The following is a 24741-nucleotide window of genomic DNA, read 5'->3' as shown; positions in this document are numbered from 1 at the left end:
ACTTCATTGGCTCCCTATGGCCTCCAGGATCAACTACAAAATCCTTTGTTTGGCATGTAAAGCTCTTCACCACCTGGTGCCTTCCTATCTTTTCCATCTTCTCATATTCCACTCTCCTCCACATATATTATGTTTCAAATATCCTGGCCTCACACAAACTTTATTTTCCATCTCCATACATTTGCAATGGCTGGTCGCCAAGCATGGAAGGTTTTCCCTCCCGATTTCCAACTCTTAGAATCCTTCCCTTCCTCAAATCAAAGCACCACTGCCTCCAGGAGCATCCTGCTATTTCCCAGCTACTAGGACCATTCTCTATTGGCCTTATATGTTCTGATATTTGTTTTCCCTCCCTTTAGACTGTAGGCTACTTGAGGGCAGAGATGGTTTTTGTTTTTTCCTTGTGTTCTCCTCACTTAGCACACTGCCTGGCACATTTATTTAATAAATGCTTATTGATTGATTGGAGTCCCTTGTGAAACCTTCCCCTTTCTAAGCCTTAGTTTCCTTATCTGTAAATTCGAAAGTTGGACTAGAATATCTACAAAGTCCCTTGGTCCCTTCTAGTTCTTAATCTTTCAGTCACATCAATCAGATTCAACTCTTGTTAGAATGGTGGGTGTTGTTGGAGGGAGGGCAGTGTGTTCTGCTCTCTGTGTCCCTGGGGATTGTCTTTCCAGAGAGAGGTGCTTTCCCTTCCTGACTCCTGCCTGGGACATTCTGGACAGATAACTACTCTGCTTTTATCTGACATTGCCCTCTCTTCTCTTCTCTCCTTCCCATGTTTTCTTCCTCTTATTCATTTTTCTTCAATCACCTCCAGTCCTTATTCACTCCCCCCACCTCCTCCCTTCCTCCCCACACTCACTGGTCCCCCTCTTCTCTTCTCTTGTTACCTAATCCCACCGTGCCTAGTCCCACCTTGTCCTCATACTGCTGCCTCCCCTCCCTGATCCTTCATTCTCCTCCAGTGCTGCCTCAGGCCTCCTTTAGTTAGAATCGGGGACTCCGAAGAGTACAAAGCAGAACCTATTCTGGCCAGCATTTACAGAAGACCTTCTCGGTTAAAAGCACAAACAGAAATAGAGAGGAACTCCATTAGAGGTCCTGATCTTTCCATAGGCTAATACTCATCACACACCCCAAGAGAAATCAGATGCCTCAAGTGGCACCTCTGGCCTGAGGAGGGCCCTTCCAGCCCATTTCATCTTCTCAAGCCCACACCCTTTCATCAGGAGTTTTTAAAACTACCGTGTATATAGCTTTATGCTAAGCAATGGGGAGGTACAAAGTTTAGGCCAAAACACAAAGGGATAACAAGGTGTAGCAGAAAAAGCTCTGACTTTGGAGTAAGGGACCCTGGTTTAATTTCCTCATCTGTAAAATGAAGGGTTTGGACTGGATGATCTCACAGGCACATTCCAACCCTAAATCCCATAGTCATAGTACTTCATCTTTCTGACCCCACCCCTTTTTGGTAGGGGGAGGTGAAGAGAGTGAGGTCTAGAGGTGTAGGATATTGGCTTGACCCCTCTACCATCATGGCAGACTTCAAGGCTGTCTTCTCTGGGAAGACTTGATGATGGGGCCCAGACATTCCATTCCTTGAAGCATTCAGAGTGCCCACTATGTGCTAGCCACTGTGCCAGGCGCAGGATACAAAGACAAAAAAACCCACAAAACAAAAACCAAGCATTCCCTGCCTTCAATGAGCTTATCAAGCAGCCAGTAAGATAAATACATCAATGTGACTCCATCCCAAAGGAAGCTATGGTGAAAAAACACCACCAACAATTAGGAGTTAAGACAAGAGTTCAAGTTCTTACTGACAGCTGTGCGCGATCTTGCATAATTTATTTGATCTGTACAAACTTCAGTTTTCTCATCTTTAAAATGGGAACAATGATACTTGCCCCAAACACTTGTAGGGTTGTTATGAGAATTACAGATAACACATGTGGAAAAGTCAAGTGGTATTATTGGGCAATAAGGTTGTTTTGTTTTGGGAAGGGGGTGGCTGGGACTGGGAGCCAAGGCTAGTGATTGGTACCCTTATGCTCTGATGACCATCATCTGATCTAGGAAAAGGTATAGTTTCCATATGTCCTGTGTTCTATGCTCTGGCTCTGGGCAAATCTGGCCCATGGTTCTAGAGGATTCTAGAACCAGGCATAGAGGAGCAGTGCAGAGGACAGGCTGTACAGACACTCATCACGTACATCTCAGGTTTGCCAAGGGATCTACAGAACATGGTTGTAGGGGCAAGAACAGCAAATTTGGGAGTCAGAGGATCGAAGTCTAAATTCTAGCTCAGCTCTCTACTGTCTCTGTGACCTTGGACCAATTGTTCTACTTCTCTGAGCCTCAATTTTCTTATCCCTAAAATGAGTCTCAAAGACCAGGTGGCCCATAAGGTCCCTTCCAGCTGTCTCTAATATTATGGTCCTTGCTACCTGTGGGACCTGGGCCAAATAAGTTCCCCTTTCTGGATCTTAGTTTCCTCATCCGTAAATTAGAAAGTTGGACTAGAATGCCTACAAAGTCCCTTGGTCCCTTCCAGCTCTAAAACTTACAATCATGCCAGTCAGATTCCACTCTTGTTATGATGGTGGGTGATGCTGAAAAGAGGTTAATTTGCTCTGCTCCCTATGTCCCTGGGGGATCATCTTTCTGGAACCTGGAGCTGAATTTGTCCAGGGCCAGCATCTGGAACAAAGAACAGAAGGGGCTTTGAGTCTAAATGTCATCCACCTATAAAGTCCCCATCAGTATTTATGTAAGAAGGAGTGATACAAAGATTCAGACAGGGAGAGGCTGGTATAGAAGAGCAGAAAGAACACAATTGTAATTCAGCTATGGGGTATAGGAATGGAAAGGAAAGGAGACTTAAGAGGCCCTTTTTGGAGTAAGAATTGGCAGGGTGAAGGATAAGGATAAAGCAAAGGTTTCTACCTAATTTGGGGGAGGAAATGAGAAATTCAGTTTTGAACATTGTGCATGGAAGGTGCCTATGGGACAATTAGGTGGAGCTCTCTAGCAGGGAGCTGGAAATGTACAATTAGAACTGAGGAGAGAAGTTAGGGATGGAGATGTGAGGAAAGCCATCTTTATAGAAGTCAGGAAGGAAGGTGTTTTAGAGGGCAAGTCATAAGAATTCATGAGCTCTCCGAGAGAGTATAGAAAGGAAAGAGGGCCAAGAACTTCAAGAGAGAGCCAAAGTTGAGGGTAAGAGGAGGAAACAATTCACCTCAGGCCAGCAAAGGGATGGACAGAGAAACACAGGAAGAAAACCAGGATAACTATTTAAAAAGCCAAGAAAAGAGAATTGCAAGGGGAGAGTTAGCTAAGTCTTACTGCAGCAAAGAGGTCAGATCAAGTGAAGATTCATGTAGAATGAGGTTGTTAGCCACCTTGGAGAGTGGTCTCAGCTGAGCTTCACAGGGTTCAGGAGGAACTAGTTCAAGGAGTTAATAGCACAAAAAGGCAGCCCACAAAGCGGATGCTGTTGTTGGTCCTTTGTTCTCGAAGAGGACCATGACATCATCCTGATGTCATGATTTGCACTGAATTTGATTTTCAAGTGAGGAGGGCTGTGCAAGGTCACCAACCTCACTCTCTCCTACAGAGGCATCAGGGTCCAATGGCAAGATATATATCAGATGTTTAAGGCAATTGTGATTAAGTGACTTGCCCAGGGTCACACAGCAAGTAAGTGTCAGAGGTGAGATTTGAACTCAGGTCCTCTTTACTCCAGGGCCAGTGCTTAATACACCACACCACTTAGCTGCCCCACAAAGCTGATGCAATCTTGGACTGAATGAGAGAATCAGAGCTTCCAGCAATTAGAAGGTGATAGTCCCACCTTACTCCACACTGGTCAGGTCACATGGGCACTAGTGTTCAAGTCCCTGGTACACATTTTAGGAAGGACGTTGATAACTGGAGATCAGTGAAGGGCAAACAAAATGGCGAATAGTCTTGAATTCATGCCACATGAGCATCAGTTGAAGGAAATGGGCATGGTTAGTCTGAAGAAAAGAAGAATCCGGGAATCCAATGTCTGAAAAGCTGTCTTATAGAGGATAGCTTAGACTTATTCTGTTTAGCCCCAGAGGGAAGAAGTAGGAAGAATGGGTAAGTGTTTGCTAAGAGACAAATTTAGGCTTAAGCTCAGGACAAGCTTCTTAACAATCAAAGTCATCCCCAAATGGAATCAACTGCCTTGGGAAGTCGAGGGTTCCCCATCATTGTAGGTCTTCAAACAAAGGCTGGATGGGCATTTATTGGGTGGGTTATAGTGGGGCTTCTATTTGGGTGTGTGTCAGGCTAGTGAGCCAGTGAGGCCCCTTGCTCCAATAAGGAGACTAGGGCCCAGAGAGATTAGCTCATCTATGGTGACATAAGTAGTAAGTAGCAGAGCAGAATTTGAACTCAGGTCCTTGAATCCAATGTCCATTCATATTTACTCATACCCACAAATGCACTTCCACACATATTACCCCCCCATGTGATCGTGTGCATACACATACACACAGCATACATACACACACACACTCCCACATGCATGGTTGTCCTGAGACAGTCACTCATTCACAGTCAGATGGTACAGTGGAGTGAGTTGTGGGCCCAAAGCCAGGCAAGACCTGAGTTCAAATGTGACTTTATTAGCTGTGTGACCCTGGCCTCAATTTATTCAACTGTAAAATAGGGGAAATAATTGGATCTACTTCCAAGGGTGATTGGGAGGATCAAATGAAATAATATTTGTAAAGCACTTAGCACAGTACCTGGCACTTAATAAATGCTTATTTCCTTCCTTATATCACATATGGACTCAAGGTAGACTGACTGTCTAGCCCTGTGACCTTGAGAAAAGTCCCTTCCCTTCTCTGGGGTCTTAGTGTACTTTTCTGTAAAATGAGAAAGTTGGATTAGCTGATCTCTATCCAACATGTTTAGTTGTTTCTTTCATCTGTCTTTCCTCCCTCCCTTTCCTTTCCTCCCTCCCTCCTTTCTCTTTTCTTTCTTTTCTTTTTTTTTTTTTTTTTGCGGGGCAATGGAGGTTAAGTGACTTGCCCAGGGTCACACAGCTAGTAAGTGTCAAGTGTCTGAGGCTGGATTTGAACTCAGGAACTCCTGAATCCAGGGCCGGTGCTTTATCCACTGCGCCACCTAGCTGCCCCTTTTCTTTCTTTCACAAATGCTATTTTACTAGCTCCATACCATTTCAGGAGACAGTAGATTGATAAGATGGGGGGGGGGAGGTAGAACAACAAGACTTACTTTGTGACTTATGTAATAGGTGAGTGATTTTCCTGAATTTCTTTTCTATGTAAATTATCCAGAAATGAAACTCCCTCTATCATGATGTCAGCCATGTTAAAGAACAAGACAAAAAAGTCACATCATTGGTAGGGGCTTGGTGGGCTGGGCACAGAAAGAGGTTGGGGATTGGAGGTTAGTGTCAGGAAAACCCTTCTAATCATTAAAGCTGTCCCTAAGGGGAATGGGCACCATCTCAATTGGGCGTTTTTAAGCAGAGGCCAGGTGACCACTAGGCAGTCATGGAGTCATGGTGGGCATTTCTCGTTATGGAGCATGTTGGCCTTGGATGAGCTCCGAGATCCCTTTCTGAGATTTCTGTGTGATTTTCTGTGAATATACACACACAAACACATTCTCACTCAGAATTACACTCCCATCAATTCACCCAGGCATTCTCATTTAAAATTCCTCCTCTCTCAAATAGCTACAAGGTCAGCTAATCCTTCCACATAAATGTGTACTGCAGAAGCACACACGGACACACACACACACACACCCTATATACAGACACACACACCTATACACCTCTCCCCATATACAGACACACACGGTACATACATCATTGTGAGTATAATTATTTGACCCTCAGAAAGGTATATATACTGTCCCAGACATCAAGCCCAGGTCCAGAAGCCCCTGCTGTCGCCCAGGTAGGAGTGGACTCAGGACAGGGTAGGGGGTGGCAGATGCCTGGGCTTTGGCCTTGTCTCTCCTGAAGTTGAGACGCAGTACTCCCTAAGAATGTGTTGGTGTGGAAGGGCTGGCCTACCCCAGCAGCCACTGAGCTGTCGCCATGAGTTGGACACTCTGGGGCCTGAGTTTCCAAGTCCCAGCTGCCTGCTGTGAAGAGCCCATGCTGGCTTTGAGCCCAGCAGGCTCTCTCTGCATAATTCACAAGGCAGTGGCTTGGAGCTGGCACCCACGAGTGGCACAGTTTCTTCCTTGTAGCTTTTTATCTTCATAAGCCTGTGCTCGGGGTTGTTCTGCCAATGGATGGGGGCAGAAAGTAGCTCGGGGGAGGCCCTGGCATGGGAAGAAGTTCAGGAAGGATGTGCAGTGTGTTGCCTGAGGTGCCCCCTCCTTCCCTTCCTCCCAGACTTTTTTGAATGCCCCAGCTGAGATGCAGATGAGGCAGAAATTGAACCGGGTAATCCTGAGGGGAGGGAAGAAGGAGGAAAAGACTGATGCAGTGGAATATACGTTGGCTCTGGACTTAGAGGTCCTAGGTTCAAATCTTACCTCTAGTGCCTACATTCTCTGTGATCTTGAACAAGTTATTTAATCAGTCAACAAACAAGTACTTTCTCAAGTACCTGCTACAGGCTGGGTACAGGGAAAACAAATGCAGAGAATAAAACCACTCCTCTCAAAGAGTTTATAATCTTACAGGCTGGGTACAGGGAAAACAAATGCAGAGAATAAAACCACTCCTCTCAAAGAGTTTATAATCTGCGAGAGACCTCATGTGTATTCATTTAGAGGTACACGCATAATAAATACAAAAAGAAATTCCCTCCTCACTTTCATCCCTCAGAAGGTCAGATTGGCAGGTACAGTGTAGAGAGCTCTGGAGTCACAAAACCTGGGTTCAAACCCCACCAGTGACTCCTACTTAACTGGGTTATTTTAGGTAGGGGCATCCCCCATGGACCTCAGTTTCCTTATTGGGACTTGATGGATCCAAGGGGAACACAGATACATTTCAGGACATCCATAAACTTGGATGGGAAAAATTGTCTTTTCCTCAATATCCCCTAACTGAAATTTCAATTATTTAAAAATATTATTCTGAAAAGGGGTCCGTAGGCTCCACCAGACTGCCAGGGTAGGAACTAGGGGTGATCCATAAGACAAAAAAGATTAGCAATCCCTGGCTTATGGGGCCCCTGTGGGCCCTTCCACATCTGGTATGAAGGTCCTAGGATCATGCTATCACTCAAGGCTCAGCCTGAGTGCTCCCTCCCCCACTGGTCTTCCCTTGGTCCTCCCCACCAAAAATGACCTTTCTTTCCCTCAACTTTGCTGAGCTGTTTTCTTTCTTTGTTGCACCCCCAGAAGCTCCCCAATGCCCCACCCTGCATTTATTTGTGTACCTTTTGTTTCCCCAATAGAATGTAAGCTCTTTGAGGGCAAGGACTTTCATTTATGTATCTCTGGCTCACCCAGCACAGGGCCTTGTATGTACATGGTAGATCCTTAACAAATGAACTGACTTTGTGGAATCTGTGGCCCTTCCTCTTTTTTATTTTTATTTGAATAGAATTTTATTTTTTCAAAAATATATGTACTTACTAGCTGTGTGACCCTGGGCAAGTCACTTAACCCCAATTGCCTCACACACACACAAATATATATATATATATATGTGTGTGTGTGTGTGTGTGTGTGTGTGTGTGTGTGTGTGTAAAAACAATTTTTTTGTGTGAGGCAATTGGGATTAAGTGACTTGCCCAGGGTCACACAGCTAGTAAGTGTCAAGTGTCTGAGGCCAGATTTGAACTCAGGTCTCCTGATTCCAGGGCTGGTGCTCTATCCACTGTGCCACCTAGCTGCCCCTAAAAACAAATTTTAACATCAGTTTTTTAAAACTTTGTGTTCTAACTTCTCTTCCTCCCTCCATTCCCACCCCCAACCCACACTTGGTAGTTCTCTTTCTGGGATGTCTCATCTCCTGTTTATATGATACCAGCCCGAGTGGGACTGGCACAGGTGATCTTGACCTCAAGCAGGCCAAGACTGGTAGGTAGCCAACACAGGGGTATGTTTTCTAGATGAACCTCAGCAGTTCTTACTGAGCTCATCGTGGCTAGGGACAGAATCCTGCTAGAGATATAGATGGGGGGATAGGGGGCAGCCAAGCTGGAGAGAGGTCTTGATCAACAAGGGCCATCAAGCCCTTGATGCTTGAGAAAGCAGGCACCTTGGAGCCTGACCACCCACTCGGGGCTGACGGGCCCTCCCTCAGAGAGCAAGCTTGATTGTGTCTTCTCCTCCAGCTCGCAAGCAAGAAATCATCAAGATCACAGAGCAGCTGATAGAGGCCGTCAATAACGGGGACTTTGAGGCCTATGCGTGAGTACCACCATGGGATTTCAGACCAACCTGAAGTCAGAGGGAGGGAGGGAAACCTGCTCCTTTGGGCAGGGGCTGGGGGTGGAAAGTATAGTTAGTGCACTCGGAGGTGGGATGAACACTGGGGATGATCAGCAAAGAGAATGTATTGGGGTGTGGTGTCCTAGGGGCATCAGTGTTCTCAGCTGCTCCTTTTTAGGCACATTGGCACACAGAATGTTGAGAAAGTGGCTGGGCAGAAATGGAAACAAAGGATCAAGGGCCTACTTATTGGGGTTCCCCAATGCAGTTTTCCCAGTGGTTTATATGTAGTGATGCCTCTAGGTAGGTCCAGGGTCTAGATATGAGGAGAGGAGTTTGAAGACACTGGTCCCCCTCCACATGTGTCCCATTTGGTATCTGTTCTGCAGGAAAATTTGTGACCCAGGCCTGACCTCATTTGAACCTGAAGCTCTTGGCAACCTTGTAGAAGGGATGGATTTCCACAGATTCTACTTTGAGAATTGTAAGTAAGCTGGGTCAGGGGCTGGAAGAACAAAGCTGACCTAGAGGTGAAAGGCTTTAGAAAGGTACCATGGGGTGGGATGGATAAGTGAGGGGATTATAAAGGTGGCCCTGATGAATACAGGTAAGCACATCTCTGGCCCAAAGCTGACCTGGGGCTGGACTGAGCTCCCCTCCTATAGTCCCTTCTGCCCACACACTGTACCCCAGTGTCTCTGCTCCCAGGTCAGAGGGAAAGGTAGGAAGCTCTTCAGGAGGGGCTCTTCATATGCCGCAAACTCCCCCACCTTCTCTTCCCCCTCTTTAGTGCTAGCCAAGAACAGCAAACCCATCCACACCACCATCCTGAACCCCCACGTGCACGTTATCGGTGAGGATGCCGCATGCATCGCCTATATCCGTCTCACGCAGTACATTGACGGGCAGGGCCGACCCCGCACTAGCCAGTCAGAGGAGACCCGTGTCTGGCACCGCCGTGATGGCAAGTGGCAAAATGTCCACTTCCACTGTTCAGGTGCACCCGTGGCCCCGCTGCAGTGAAGGTGAGCACCCCTACCCCACCCCGCCATGGAAGCTACCTCTAGTCACATGACCCAGATTCCCAAGGATGAAATCTGGATCACATAGACCATCAGAGCCTGGAATGAGATGCATGGGGTGAAGCAAGAAGTACTTAAATGTTTGCTTCTCTGTGGTAGACTGGTCTGCTATCCCCAGAATCCTGGTAGTTTGAGCATCATCAGTTTAGATATGGAATCCAATCCAATCCCATCCCCTCATTTTACAAATAAGGAAACTGAGGCCCAAGGAGGCTGGTCCTCTGACTCCAAAGTGAGGGCTATTTATAGTATATTCTGTTGTCTCTAGATAGGAAGTCTCCAGGGATCCTGGCAGCAGTGAGTCCTCTCTCCCTCCTCAAGTGACTATGTTGACCTACCCTTGTACATGTATATGCAGAGAACACTGAGGAGGTCATTTGGACTAGAGAGGAGAGCATCTGAGAATGCAATATTGTTGTTTGCTGTTTAGTGATTTTGTTGTGTCTGATTCTTCCCAACTCCTTTTGGGGATTTCTTGGCAAAGACACTGGAGTGGTTTGCCATTTCTTTCCACAGCTCATTTGACAGATGAGGAAACTGAGGCAAACAGGGCCAAGTGACTTGCCCAGGGTCACACAGCTTTAAGTGTCTGAGGCCAGATTTGAATTCAAGTCTTCCTGCCACCAGGCCTGGCACTCTAGGCACTGGGCCACCTAGCTGCCCAGAATGCAACATAGCAAACTTTTATTAAGGACCTGCTCAGGGGAGAGTTAGTGTAAGGGAGAATGAAGAGTTCTGATAAGACACAGTCCCTATTCTCCAATTATAATCTTATAGATAGCATCCCAAAGAGTTCTTATATACAACATTACCTATGAGGTATAGGCACTTCTTCCCAACAAAGTACTATATAGAAGGTCTGTTAAATAAGGTCATTACTCATTGTGGGGAGGGGGATGATACAGGGAAAGCTTCAAAGAGGAGGTCCCCTGTGCAATGAGCTTTAAAGAATGGGTAGCTGAAGAGGAAGGAAAAGGGCATTCTTGGCAGAGGAAACAGCACAAAGGCTCATGCCTTTGTCAGAAGCAGCAGTGCCTGTTTAGGAGACAAAACAGTCCAGTTTGGCTGGAGCACAGAGTCCATGAAGGGGAGTAAAATGAGAGAGAAGCCCAGATCTAAGGAGATAGCAGATCTTGGACTTGATGCCGTAAGAACAGGAAGCTGTTATAGATTCCTGAGCAGGAAAGTAACATTAAATTCAATTCAACAGATATTTATTAAGCACCTACTGTGTGCAACTTAGTAAAAATTTATTAAGCACCATGGAGGAAATGCAAATATAGCTCTAATATAGGCCCTAGAGTTTATAGTCCATCAGTTAATCAACCAGTATTTATTAAACACCTACTATGTACTAGGCATTGTATCAAGTGCTGGTGATAGATAAAAGTAAAACAGGCCTTACCCCCTAGGAGCTTACAGTTTAGCTGGGGGAAACAACAGGACCTTATTTGGTATATATGTATACAAAGTAAATAATGAGGTAATTTGGGGAGGAAGGCCGCAGTAGCTGGGGGAATCAGGAAGGGCTTCTTGTAGAAGGTGGCACTTGAGCGGAGCCTTGAAAGGAAACAAGGATTCTTGGAAGTAGAGGAAAGCAGGGAGACCATTCCAGGTATGGGAGGCAGACCCTGCAAAGTCACAGAAGTGAGAAATGGAGTGTTGTGTCTGGGGCACAGTAAGGAGGTCAATTTGGCTGAACCATAGTGTTTGTGGAGGGGAATGGAGTATAGTGGGTGTTTCGAGTGAAATTCAACAAAGGTAGAATGAGGCACATTCTCCCAAGTAAGAAAACATTTTACTATCAGGGGTGCTACCTGCTGATAAAAATGGGTCAGTGGTTCTGAAAGACCCCAAGCAGAAGAACAGCTCCCCCTTTACAGTTTTGGGGAGTATAGAACAAAGAACAAGACTTCATAGGTGGAGAAAGACTACAATTGATTATAGGGTTTGTGACATCATGGAATTGAGAGCAACATGATTGGTTACTAAAGAAAGCACACACACACACACACAATCAAGACAGAATGCTTTGTGGATTTATGGGGACCCAGTTGCCTCCCAAGACTATTGAGAGTGAACCAGGGATGTAGACTCAGCGGTGCCTGGGAATGAGATAAGACCACTTTTAATTGGGCAAGGATGAGGCTAAGATGGAAGGTCAGCTTCTGTGTTCCCAAGGATAGTTTCTCAGGCACTGAAGTTAGAAGGGACAATGAACCTCCTTAGCACAAAGTGATTTGTAGGTGGTGCTAGGAAAACAGTTCCCTTGGAATTAGAGTGTTTTATGAGAGTGTTGAACTTCCAAAGTTTAGCTCAACAGTTTTCTCTGAATTAAAAGTGATCACTAGGAAAACTGAATGATGGCGTCTAACTTGTGAAAGAAAGACTGAACTTTGGAGCTCAGAGACAAAGAAGAGGCTTAGGTTTGCTATAGAGAATATAGAGTATGACTACAAGATAGAATGAATTACAGATTGAAATAAAACATAAAATATTTATACACATATGCAACATTTATGAAATATTGATAAAATCAATAATTAATTTTCACATAAGGCAGGAAAGATTTATGAAAATAATTGTATTATAAGAGAAAGTGAGAAAAGTGTAAAGCAGGGGATCTGGGCAGAGTTCTTGCAGAACCTTTTACCTGATTGGGGAAGACGTCACAGAGGAGGCAGCATCTTATTTGCACCTTGACGGAAGGGAGGACTCTCAATAGATTAGAGATGAGTAGTGCTGTCTATTCCAGACTTGGAGGAGACTGGTATGAGTAAAGTCCATGGAGATGGGAGAAGGCAGACAGGGGGCCTGAGAGCTCTTCCAGTTTTGACAGGATGTAGAGCAGGGTAGCAACACAACATAAAGTATGTTGGAGACAGGTTTTGGGGAGCCCTGAATGCCAAGATCATTAGGGATTCTGGAGCCACTGAATGCTTTTGAGTGCAAGAGTGGATTCAAGGGGTACATTAGCTAAATGATTCAAGCCACAAGGTGAAGGATGGGTTAGGGAGGGCATTGACGAGAAGCAGGATAATAAGTTTTAGAGCCTGCTACCGTGGTCCAGGAGAGGGGAGACAGGGCATGATGGTGGGAGTCAAGAGGATGGAAGAACAATATGAAAATGAGGTTTTAGGAAGATTAATTTGGCAGCTCTTCATTTCAGCAGAAAGTAAGAAAAAGAAGGTGCTAGGCTGGTACCTAACCCAATAGCCCCTGACATCTAGAAACTTGCATTCTTCCAGAGGGGTACAACGTGAATGCTGCAAATGCAGAGCACATGCATAATAAATAAATTCATTTCAGGGAGGAGAGAGAACCTAAGAACTAGGACAACAAGGAAAGAAAGGCCTTGTGTGGGAGGTCATGGCTGAACTGAGCCTTGAAGAAAGCCAGGGATTTTAAGTGGAAAGGACAAAGAATGGCATTCCACATGGGGGGAGGGGAGGGGGAAACCATCCATGTGAAGACATGACCCAGAACAGGAAATAACCCCCACCCCCACAAAAACTAACATTTCTATAGTGCTTCAAGGCTGGCAAAGCACTTTACATATATTATCTCAGTTGATACCCACACAACCACCCTGGGAGTCAGGTACTGTTGTCATCTCTTTTTTTATAGGTGCAAAAAATGAGGTTGAGAAAGGCTTATCCAGGTCTATCATTGCATTCCATTTTAGGGGTGATGGAAAAGCTCATAGACCAGTTTAACTGGAAAAGAAAGGAAGGTGAAGTAAGACCAGACAGATAGGTGGGTACCACCAGCCTGAGGATTTTCTATTGATTCTAGAGGCAATAGGGAGCTACCAAAGGTTTCTCAGTAGAAAAACGACATGGTCAGACCTGGGTTTTAGCTGTCTCTTTTTGGCAGGTGTGGAGCACTGATTGATGAAGGAAGAGACCAACAAGGAGGTTATTACAGTAGTCTAGGCAAGAGATAATAAGGACTGAGGCAGCTAGGTGGCTCAGTGGATAAAGCCTTGGATTCAGGAGGACCTGAGTTCAAATCCAGCCTCAGACACTTGACACTTAACTAGCTATGTGACCCTGGGCAAGTCACTTAACTCTCATTGCCCTGCAAAAAAACCCCAAAAAAACAAAAAAACAAAACAAAACAAAAAAGATAATAAGGACATGACAAAGAACTGGGGCTGTGTGAATAGAGAGAAGGGGGATTTATATGTATATGTAGGATTGGAAGCCAAGCTTAAGGCCAAAGACCACTTTGGCTTTTGTCTCTATAGGCCTAACACAGTGCCTTGCTTTAATCAATCAGAGATGCAAGAGATTTTGTGGAGGTAAAATTAACAACATTTGGTTATTCTTTGGATACAAAGTGGGGGGAATCCCCTAAAACTCTGACCAGAGTCCAGTGATCTCTTGATATTCTTGTTAGCTTCCTCATTGATTCAATTATTGTCTCCATGTAAACAACTCAAAAAAAAATCTATGTATCCAGCCCTAATCTTCTTTGTGGGCAGGAAAAAAGTGAATAATACAGGGAAGGAAACTAAGAAATGGTCAGATTGGTAGGAGAAGCAGCAAGTGAGAGTGGTGTCATGGAAGCCAGGGAGGGGCAGGTTTCCAGGAGGAAGGGGATGATTGAAAGTGTCAGAAGACACAGTGGAGGCAGGAAATATAAACAGCCCTTTCTGGGAATTTGGCTGTAAAAGTTATAGGATGATATCTTAAGGGAGTGGCAGGGTTACATGAAGGTTTTTTTTTTTTTAAGGATCAGGAAGACCTGCATATATTTAGAAGTGGTAGTAAAGGAACCAGTGGATAAGGAGAGATTGAAAATGAAAGAAAGACTGTGTGACCCTGGGCAAGTCACTTAACCCCAATTGCCTCACACACACACAAAAAAAAAAGAAAAAGAAAAAGAAAATGAAAGAAAGAGGAAAAGATTGATGGGGCAAACTCACAGAGGAGACAAGAGTCAGTGAGATGAACAGTCACAGAATCAGACAGTGTTAGGTTATGAAGGACCACAACATTGGAGATAATCATCCAGTTCCTTTTTTCCCCTCCCAAATGCCCCATGCTTCTACTCTGCCCAAGGTCCTCTTAAGTGGTCTTCCCCTACTTAAAACACACGCATCACACCATGAATCCAGCCCCAGAACACAGCACAGTGTGGTGACAGGGCCCACCTTGTGTTTCAGAACCAGTACACCCTTTTGTGGTTTCATCCTGACGGAGACGGTGATTGGAGCGGAGCCGCCACTCGCCGGGTGGTAGAGCCCACCGCGTCAGCATGCTCGTGTCTGCCTCGTCCCTCCCTCCCCTGGTGCCTGTGTCTGCAGAAAACAAGACCAGATGTGATTTCTTTTTAAAAAACAAACAAACATACAAACAAACAAACAAACGACCGGCAACTACTACAACAAAAAAAAAGCAACCAACGAAATGAGGAAAAAAATACCACAATATAAAAAACAAAACCAAGAAAAAAAAGCTGTAAAAATCACTGGCGTTTGTGGGGCTTCAAAACCAACCAGCTGCTCCTCCCGTCCACAGCTCCATGTGTGTGTCTGTCCGTCTGTTCCTCGGCCGTCTCGGGTGACCAGGTGTTGCAATGAAAATGTCCACAAGGCTCCACCCCTTCTGTTGACCCCCGTGTTGAACGGTGTTAGTTTGTTAGATGAAAAAAAAACCCAAAACCCACAAAAAAAAAAAACCATAAAAAACTAAGGTATTTTGCATTCTCTCTGCCAACGCATGGGCCTTTGCCAGTGGTGTACTTGCACGTGGCCGTCGTGAGCTGTTACCGTTTGTCTTTTCAGGGACGTGGGGCTGCTGGCTCCAGGTTTTCCTTTGCCTTTTTCCTCTAGTTGTGCCTGTGGGTTGCTATCACTCCTTCCTTCCTTCCACCCAACATTCTTTCTTTGGTCAAGGAGGGAAGAGGCGTCCCTGAGCTCTGTCCCTTCTGTGCCAGGCAGAACTGCTGGTCAGCAGAGTGTCCAGTGTTGTTGGAAAGTGACTCTGGGCTCCCAGACTCTGGATGGGCTGAGATCCCGGCACTCACACTATGGGACATCCCCCTCCACTAAAGGGCCTGTTTCAAGAACCTCCTTGTGCCGCGTTGGCCTCGTCTCTTACTCTGAAGCCTTGAAGGCTGGTGATGGCATGAAGGGCGAGCAGTTCTGGGTGAGGATTGTGAAGAGTGCTGAGGGGCACGGCTGGGAGAGGGGAAAGAGATGGGGAACAGGGACATGCAGGGGTAAGAGAATCTTAGTCCTTTGGGACCCAGATTTTATAGGTATCTGCAGGCCCAGGAGTGGGGGGAGCCTGGGCCAACCAGCTCCCAAGTGCCCCAGAGAGTATGCTGAGCCTCACAGAAAAGTTAATCCTAACTTCTGGAGACAAAGCATCATCTACTAACTCTTATTTCCTTTTCTCAGCCCAAACAGCTTCACATATGGGAAGCACAGCCAGAGTAATTAGCAAACCCTGGGCTGTGCCCCTAGGGCCTCTGTAACCTGTTCAGTTTAACCTGAATCTTGACCCCACAACTTACAGAGACAACTCAGGAGCAAAGACTCCTAAGTAACCAGCTCTAGAAAATGAGGGCTTTGGGCCCTCAGGTAATTTTTCTTCTTGCCTTGATGGATACTGAAAGCAGTTTCTGCTTCTTCCCTCTGTCCAGTTGGTCTCTGCACAGTAGACAGTGAATGTATTGATAGCTTTCTGGTGGCTCCTCTGAATTTTGACCCAGGGAAATCTGTTTCCTAGGGCCTAGTATCTCTTTTGGTTCTCTCTGGCCTTCTATAGGGGCATTCTAATCTCTCCTCTTAGGATAAGAATTGGCAGCTCAGAAAGATTACATCTAGACTCAAGCCTTTCTTCCTCCTGCTACTCCAACCTACCAAATGGGGATAAAGAGGTTATTCTCCTTTATGTTATCCCTTTCCCAACATAAAGGAATCAGATAGGTCTTATAGAGGACTACCCAGGGCTATTGTGTGTCCTCCTATGGAGAGGCATCTGGCATTGTGGGATGGAGGAAATCTATGGGGAGACAAGGCAGGTCTCCACCCCACCCCTACCCCCCTTCACTGAAGGTGAGAGAGGAGGGAATCCTGAAAATTGTTAGAACCACTGGCAACTGGAGACAGTCTAAGACCAAGCACTTGTTTCCTTAAGCTCTGTCCAGTAGAGCAGTAAGGATGTGAATGCTACAAGAACCTGGCTAGGTTGTTGGGGAGTTCTCTGGAGAAAAGGAACCTGTCAGGAAAGAACAACAGATCCTCCTGTTTTCCCGGGGCTGAAAAAACACTAGACCAAATGAGTCACATTGAGTCCTGTCATTGATTTCTCTGACCTGTGGTTGTGGTTTGCAGAGTGGGCATCTTTGGATGGAAAGTCAGGGCTTATAGACTGGCTGGCTGCAGTGAGGCCCTGGCAACCCCACGAATAGGGCGAATAGTGTCTAGTTGAGATTTCTTGAGAGCCACAGCTGAAAGATGCTTTTGGGGGAGATGTGCCCTCTGGAGACACAACCATCTGCATCTAGTCCCTGAAAGGGCCTCACTTGTCCAGTGGGGCTGGTAGGCTACAATGAGCCACGGCTCTTGCAGAAGAGTCATGTTAGTCATATGGTGGGTACTCAACAAATTCTTAAGGATGTCTGGTGCTGCTGAATTAATGAGTATCAAGTCATCTGATTCATTTATTGATGACCTACTGTATTCAAGGACAACATTGATGGATTGGGAAGGGAAAACCAAGAGATGAACGGGGTCAGAAAGCATTAAAAAAACAGTGGGGATGGATAGTTTCCTTCTGGGAACTTCAACAGTTTAACTGGAATTGGAAAATTAAAGGGAGAATGCTGACCTGGGCCCTATTTCATTTTCCCTGGGGATTGAGAGAACATTTCAGCCTCTGGTGTAGGTCTCCTCATCCCTTGGCTTCTCTGCTTTGAAATAGCATGATTTCCTTGGTCTTCGTTGATGATCAAGAAGCAGAATTATGGTGAGAAAAATTCAAGGGCTCCTGCCCCCAGCTGACATATTGTCCTGACACTTGTCCCTTCAGTCAAATCTAACAAGTATTAGGTGCCTAAATGTATGGGAGGCACTGTGCTAGGCACCAAGGTTACAAAGACAAAACAAAAATAGATCCCTCCCCTCAAGGATCATATGGAAGAAGGCACTTCAGCCAGGCATTGAAGGTTATCTTATTTTAGCCAGGTGGTCCCAAGAATTAGAGATGGGAGAGAAGAGAAAATGCAGTTCGAAGGAAGGGAGAGTAGGTGGCCACCAGGGATGACCTAGGCACAGGATACTGTCAGCTGGACCCAGAGTACAGCAGATGGGCCGAGAAAAGGGAGGCTGTTTGGTCAATCTGGGGACCTTGAGAATGACTCTGGGTCTGAGGCGTCTGCCCACCTCCCCCATGGGTAGGAAAAATTCAATTGGGACAATGCTCCAATGTCTCTCTTTGTCTTAGTTTTGCAAATGTGGACAGTACTTCCACAAGGAGTATATGTTGAGAGTGCATCCAAACCTCAGGAAGGCGAGGCAAAGACAGCACAGTGGCAGGCCAGGCTGCATAAGTTCAAGGCCTTTGCCTAGCTTCATTGACTCATTCATACCTTGACTCAAGGTGGGCGGGTGGGGGGGGGGGTTAGGGGGGATGGTAGACAATGGAGAGAATTGATTCTCTTGGCTAAAAATATTGAGTTGCTCAGGGATGAGTGCCCTAGACTTGGGGTAAGTGGTGGGCTGATTTATCTCTTGCTGATGAATTCTGGTCCCATCCTTTCCCCATCCCATGTGGGTGTAGCAGTTACTTAACTGATCCATTGGAAGTCAATCTATTTGATGACTACTTTTGCCTAGGCCAGAGACTTTTTAGGGAGTGGGGTGGGGGGAAAGGGGAGTCGTTCTGAAGGGGAGTTTTCCTCCTTGCCATTCAAAGTGCCATGCTTAACTCAGCGGAAGTATTCTGCTGTTTCCATCTGCACTGGGGAAGAATACTATAGCCCAGAAAACACATAGCTGTTTGAGGAAAGGTTTGTGGGTAGTGATGAAATATGGGCCAGGAGTTAGCTTGGAAGGAAACAGAGATATCTCAGGTGTAACATGTGGAAAGCCATCAAGTGGTAGAGCTTATTTAACTATAGCATTCCTTCCCTGGCTACTGACCAGGTGCTGGGAGCACCTAGAGGTGAGAAATATGGCGTAAGGAAGCAGCCATTGATCCCACGCCATCTGCCATTTTCAGAGAAAACTTGGAGGAATCCAATCTGGCCTAGCTCATCTCTGATCCCTGGGACCAAGGTTCAGAGGTACTTTACAGTGAATCTAAAGGCTTGGAAGAGTTTGGGATTCTCATGTCCACCCTAGAGTACACCCTGACCCTCAAGGCTGGGCCAAGACTAAGGTCCTTTGAACCAAGACTACTAAGTGATCTTGGGTTACTATTGACTAGAGTGACTACCTTCAGGCCCTGGAAGCCACATGGCCTTTTAGAGTTGGAAAGGAGATGGGGGTAGGTTGTTTACTCCACCATTTTTTCATTATCCATTAAAGACCTAGAAGTTTGGACCAGCCTAACTTCCTGTGACCAAGATACTTCTTCATGTTTTAGGACAAATGACAGGTCTGAAGCAAGAGACTGGAAACCCGAGTGTAGTGGTGAGGGGGAACCATCCCTAACACTCTTACCAAGCATCTTCCTGCTATAAACAAAACAAAACTGCTTAGAATACATCTTCATATTCTTTGCTCCCAGGTATAGCGAGTCAAAGGCCCTTCTCCTAAGGGACCATGGGCACCTCTCAGGTAGAGCAAGGTGTTCACAGAAACTCAGTAAATCTCTGAGTCAGTTCATGACAGGGATATTGATCACCCTAACATCAACCCACATGCATACAAATAAACATACATACACATACACAGAAATGCTTTTGTTTATAAACGTGTCTACACTCATACCTGCACTTGAACAGTGATTTCAAAATGTGCTTTTCAGTTACCCCAAAATGTTTTTAATTAAAAACATACATCCTGGGGAGTTTTAAATTGCAGAGTGAAGTACATTCTGGCAAGGACAGAACAGGAGTCAACTCCGGAAAGATTAAGACTCATGTCTGGGCAGAAGGCAGCACTGCTTGAACAGTATAACCGCCGTTTTGTTCCCTGGAGTCTGCAGGCACAGGCAGGTGGTGTGTGTCCCCAGGTCTTCAGCAGGCAGGGCCAGGTAGAAAGCATCTCCTTTCCACATAGCCAGCGTACTTTATCCATTACTATAGCACAGTCATAGGCCTTTGGATCGCTGTAAATACTTGTTATGTAGACTTCCATCTTATCTCACATCAGGGTGACTAACAGAAAGCTAGCCTGGCACTGGGGATCCCAGCAATTCCTTCATTCCCTAACTACAATTCTATCCCTTCTTCAGATCGATTGGACTCCTTTCTTTCCCCTAAAAGCCCTGCAGATCTCTGGCATGAGGCAGGGGTTAAGCTTCCTAACCCCCTTTACCTCTCCAAACTCAAATGTATTCCCTTTGTTGAGCATACACTTGAGCAGAGTGAGGCACTGTTGTGTTTTGATGGATGTTCTGAATGGGTGTTGATAGAATTGATGGGCACTGTCTAGAGGTTAAAGGTTAAGCCCTGACCGCATTACCTGGATCACCAAGAACTAGATTTCCTGGAGGGAGAAATGTTCTGGAAATGAGCTCATAAAGGAGCTTGAGGTTTGAAAACAGATTCAAAGTGTAGCTTAAAAGAAGCTGAGTAGAAAAATGATGAATGGATGGATAAATGGATGGATGGGTGGGTGAGTGGATAGGAAACTAGATAGAGGCTAGGGTGATGCCTTAATCCTCCATGGTTAGGAAAGAGGAAGCTCTTTAGTTGGGATTTTCCCATTTAGTTTGCATGTATTTCTCTTCTGGGGATGAGTGAGTTGGCAACAGGGCCCAACAGGATGGAAATTGTATAATGGAATAATGCTGTATAATCGAATAATCAGATGATGGTGAAGGCTGGGGCAGGGCTGCTAAGATAGGGACACCAGAGGGTGAAGACAGAGTAGGAGGGGAGATCTGAAATCAGCTAACTCAATGGAACTATATATTGGATTAATTTAATTGCATTTAATCCTGAGCTAAGAGGCATCCCTCAAAGGTCACATTTTTGTCCCATCTCTAGAAGCCTCTAGCCAACCTCCTAACAATTCACTTTTAATTTAAGTGTGGATTCCCTTATCTTTCCCTCCAAATAAAGCAAAGTGAGGGAAGGAGGGGGAAGAGGGATGGGTTATCAGGTGGTCCCTGGTTGAGGGTAGAACATAACCCTAAGCCCATACAGGAAAGATCAGGAGCACAAGCTTTTTCAGTGGCAAACCCACAATGTACAACCATTTCAGAATCAACAACAAACTGTAAGATGCTTGGCTGCCATCTTGTGACTGGTGTTTTCCCTCAGTTTTTTAAGTGACTGAACAAAAATGTTCCTGAATAAGAGGATGTTAGGCATTCCTGCCTGGGGCCAAGTCTGGGCAGGGGATAAGAGGACTATCAGTCCCACTCACCACCCCCACCACCCCAACAAGATATGTGACCCAGCATTTAGCAGCAAAGGGGACCATGGCAAGCCTGTCCCCCCTCCTACCCTCTTGTGTCCTGGGGCCTCTTCACTCTCCTTTGCCAGTCATCTTGTTATAATTATGGAGCTGCGTGTCTGGGGTTATTTGGGGATTTTGGGGGGAGGGAGGAGGGGTAATTTTTTTTTGCATGACCTCTAAAGAGAAAAACCATATAAACCCATTGATAGCTAGGTATACATAACTTTTGGCATGTGTATATCTATCTATCCTGAGGAAGAGAACTTGATGAAAGATGAGCACTCTGCTCTGTGAATGCTGGGGGATCTTTCCTCTTTTCTGACTTTCTCTTCTTTCTTTTTGCTGAGTTTCATTGTCTTTTCTTTCTGAGCCTTGTAAGTGTTAAAACAAAAATGATTCTTATTTTGTTCTGTCTCGGGAAACTGCAAATAAAACAAAAAAAAATGGGACAAATTGTTCAGTGTGTGCTAGCTTGCTTTTCACCTTAACCTGACTTGACCCCTGACCTTGTCTCTGCCCTGTACCACCTTTGACCCTTCTCAGCGGGTGGCCTTATAAACACTGCATGCCCTCCAGACCAGCACAGTGGCCTTGGAAAAGTTCCACAAGATGCTCACCCCAGATAGAAGAGAGCTGGCATGGGAGCCTGGCCTTTGGCTGAGTTGTTCGGTGAGAAGAGGGGGACTGTAATGCCCATTAATATCAGCACCCCATCACCATGAAATTAAGAGTGAATGCTGGCTCAACTCTGGGTGGCTCTTTCACTTTTAACAACTCCTGTCAGTGCCTTAGGAGGCCATTCAGACCGTTCTCCCTAGAAAAAAGACAGTTCAGGCCAGCACCACTAGCTCATCTGTCTTTATTTTCTAGCTCCTTGGTGCCCGGGGAAGGAGATCAGACACCAACTCCACAACACCCCCTGCCCCGACCCCCGCCAACCACAAAAGGTCCCTCATATCCTCCACTTTTTTGTTTATAACATCTAGTTTTTTCAGTGTTACTATGCTCCCTCCTGATTACATCGCACTTATGTGCCAAGAGCCCCACCCATGCTGGGTTTGGGCTAAACAGAGACCCAGCTGAGAATGTCACAAGTCAAGTCCCCTCTAGAAGTCAGATCCTGAAGGACAGACTAAATGTATCTTAGAAGTAATGGAGAATCAGGGGCTATTTGGTGGTAAGCACTGATATATAATAGCCTGCCTACACATTTCCATGGAACCTCAGAAAGAGAAAGGTTACAAATACTTTCAGTGTTCTTTCAGCCACTGCTTGACTAGAGATTGGGTAGATGGGCAATGATCCCATCACCCCCTGTCCTTTCTGCCCCTCTCCCTCTTCTCAAAACACAAGTTGGCAGAGAGCCTTGGTCACTCTCCTGTCAATTGCTTTCTCAATCCTTGTGGCCAGAGGGCAACTCAATTATTAACTGCTGTCAATCAGAGGTTAAACTCCATTTCCATTGCTTCCTTAGCAAGGAAATAAAAACTATTAAAAAAAAAAGACAACAATAATTTAAGAAATCTTTCACTTTAGGGACCCAACTGACATAGACTGGTGGTGACTTAAGATCGACAGAATAGGATGTTTTGTTGAATGCATCACAGACCTGATGCAAGAAGGCACAGGCTACAACCAGGACAAAAAGGAGTGTTCCCTGAGATTCCTTAATGAAATGTGTGAGTGGGGGAGGCTTTCTCAGTTAATGACCATTATTCCTGGCAAAGAGTTCAATGGGTTTGTGTCTTTTATCTTGCTAAAGGACAGATATGAAATGGTTGAGACCTGGACCTATCAGCCAAGGAAAAGAATATAGGCCATTGAGTCAAAAACCCATAGTGTTTGTCTCAGGGCAAATGCCAGTGTGTTCAGGGCTCAGTTTAGTTAGCAGCTCTAATTCAATGAGCCTACCAAACAGCATCCTTTCCAGGCCAGAGTTTTCCCATAGGACCTGAAAGAAGGAAGAGGGAGGGGATGTGCAGGCAGGCACTGAAGAGAGAGACCCCATCATGGACCCTCTACATAGTAGTAGACAATTTTCATGATTTGCTGTGGCAAAAGAAAAGAAAGACAAGACAGACTTACATGCCCGCCTTTTGGTAATTGGGTTTCTCCAAACCTTGCTAGGCTGGTGCTCCAGATGACAGAGGCAGTCTGTCACTGTGTCCACTGTACCCACAAGCCTTTCCAGCTTTGCTAGACTCTCACAGGCATAACCTTGAGATTCTAGAGTTATTTCTGCGCCACAATAAGGCAACAAAGTTCAGGACTATGTTTTGTTGTGGTTTGCAATTTCCTTCCCTAGCTCATTTTACAAACAAGGAAACGGAGGCAAATGGGGTTGTGACTTGCCCAGAGTTCACACAGCTAATAAATGTCTGAGACCACTCAGGTCTTCCTAACTCCAGGGCAGGCACTGCACAATCTGGCTGCATTTCACTATCATTATAATTTAGAAATTCTGGAGAAATGGGTTTCCTAGTTAAATGGGATCTAAGGTACTTAAAGTTAATACCTGACTTATATCAGACTTTTGTTCTTTTTAAATCTGCCCAGCATTATTATCTACTTTTTGCAAATGAGATCTCAAATGATTTTACCTAAAGGGACACAAGTAGAGGCATTACCAACATCTACCAAAACTTACTATGAGATGAACATTATGTTACCTTGTGCTAGAGTAAGAAGCCATGTCTTTTGATGCATTCAACAAATATTCAAGCACACCAGGATGAGACTTAGAGCCCAGGGTGTGAAAGGATTTGCCCGAGGTCACACAGATAGTGGCAGGGTAAGAATTTGAGCCCAAGTCCTCTGACTCCGAATCCATTATTCTTTCCACTGTGTACCACATACCATCCTGTCGTAAGGTGGCATCTCAATGCTGGGTTTGCCCATTTTCCTGCGAGAGGATAAACTGCATCCGAAAGATATGTTTCTAGAGGTTCAAGCATCCTGGGTAAGTTTTGAGCAGGAAAAGCTGGGATGAGGGACATCTGCTCTTCACTTCCTGATCTGTTTCCCAGATTGGTCAGTGAGCCCTGAAGTTCTCTAGGTAAGGTTGAGATGGCTACTTCTGCTTTGAAAACTCAGTTAGGAATGTTAAGAGCCCCAGAATTTAAACAAGGAACAGGGAAACCAGAAGCTCAAAACTTTCCGTTACAAAAAGATTTTTCCCTTTAGTGATCTGAACATGGGAGTTGGGAAGATTATGGTTTATTTTCTTTCTCCTTCCTTATCTCTACCTGGGTGCCTTCCAGTTCCCCAAAGAACAGCTATCATCCTCCATTTGGGAATGTACACTCATCTTTCAAGGAGGATCTAGCAGGAGTTAGCTCTATTACTAAGGTTGCATAATTCTTCCATGTTTTTCCATGGCAAACTGAATTGACATTCCTTAATGAACCACCACATATTCACTGCCAGGTGACACCTAAGTTATGGACATTACTGGCTAACCTTCCTGTTTGCATTTTTGGATTTTTCTATACAAATGTTTTTGGCAGAAGATAGGTATTTTTTTACATTACCAATAGAGAGATATATATGACCCAATTCAGAAGTCAGGAAAAAAACTAAAGCTTCATTAAAAGAAATGTCTATTTCTAAGATTGTCCTGGAAATTCTGAGATGTGTAGTCACCAGACAGTATTA

The 24741-nt window shown here is 45.3% G+C and overlaps 1 protein-coding gene across 6 annotated transcripts in view; it reads left to right on the top strand.

Moving 5' to 3' along the window:
* Window positions 1-18124, top strand: part of LOC122740168 (calcium/calmodulin-dependent protein kinase type II subunit beta) — a 310939-nt gene extending 292815 nt beyond the window's left edge. For all 6 annotated transcript variants that reach the window (XM_043982046.1, XM_043982045.1, XM_043982041.1 and 3 more), the window contains 4 exons: window positions 8322-8397; window positions 8808-8902; window positions 9209-9443; window positions 14671-18124. In XM_043982046.1, the coding sequence (XP_043837981.1) occupies window positions 8322-8397; window positions 8808-8902; window positions 9209-9441 (404 nt within the window). In that variant the 3' untranslated portion in view covers window positions 9442-9443; window positions 14671-18124. The remainder of the gene's footprint in view (window positions 1-8321; window positions 8398-8807; window positions 8903-9208; window positions 9444-14670) is intronic.
* The last annotated feature ends 6617 nt before the right edge of the window (window positions 18125-24741 follow it).

The sequence above is a fragment of the Dromiciops gliroides genome, chromosome 2 (genome assembly GCF_019393635.1).
Source record: "Dromiciops gliroides isolate mDroGli1 chromosome 2, mDroGli1.pri, whole genome shotgun sequence".
Classification (NCBI taxonomy): Eukaryota; Metazoa; Chordata; class Mammalia; order Microbiotheria; family Microbiotheriidae; genus Dromiciops; species Dromiciops gliroides.
Note: the sequence above shows the minus strand (reverse complement) of the source record. Positions and strands in the feature narration are given on the sequence as shown.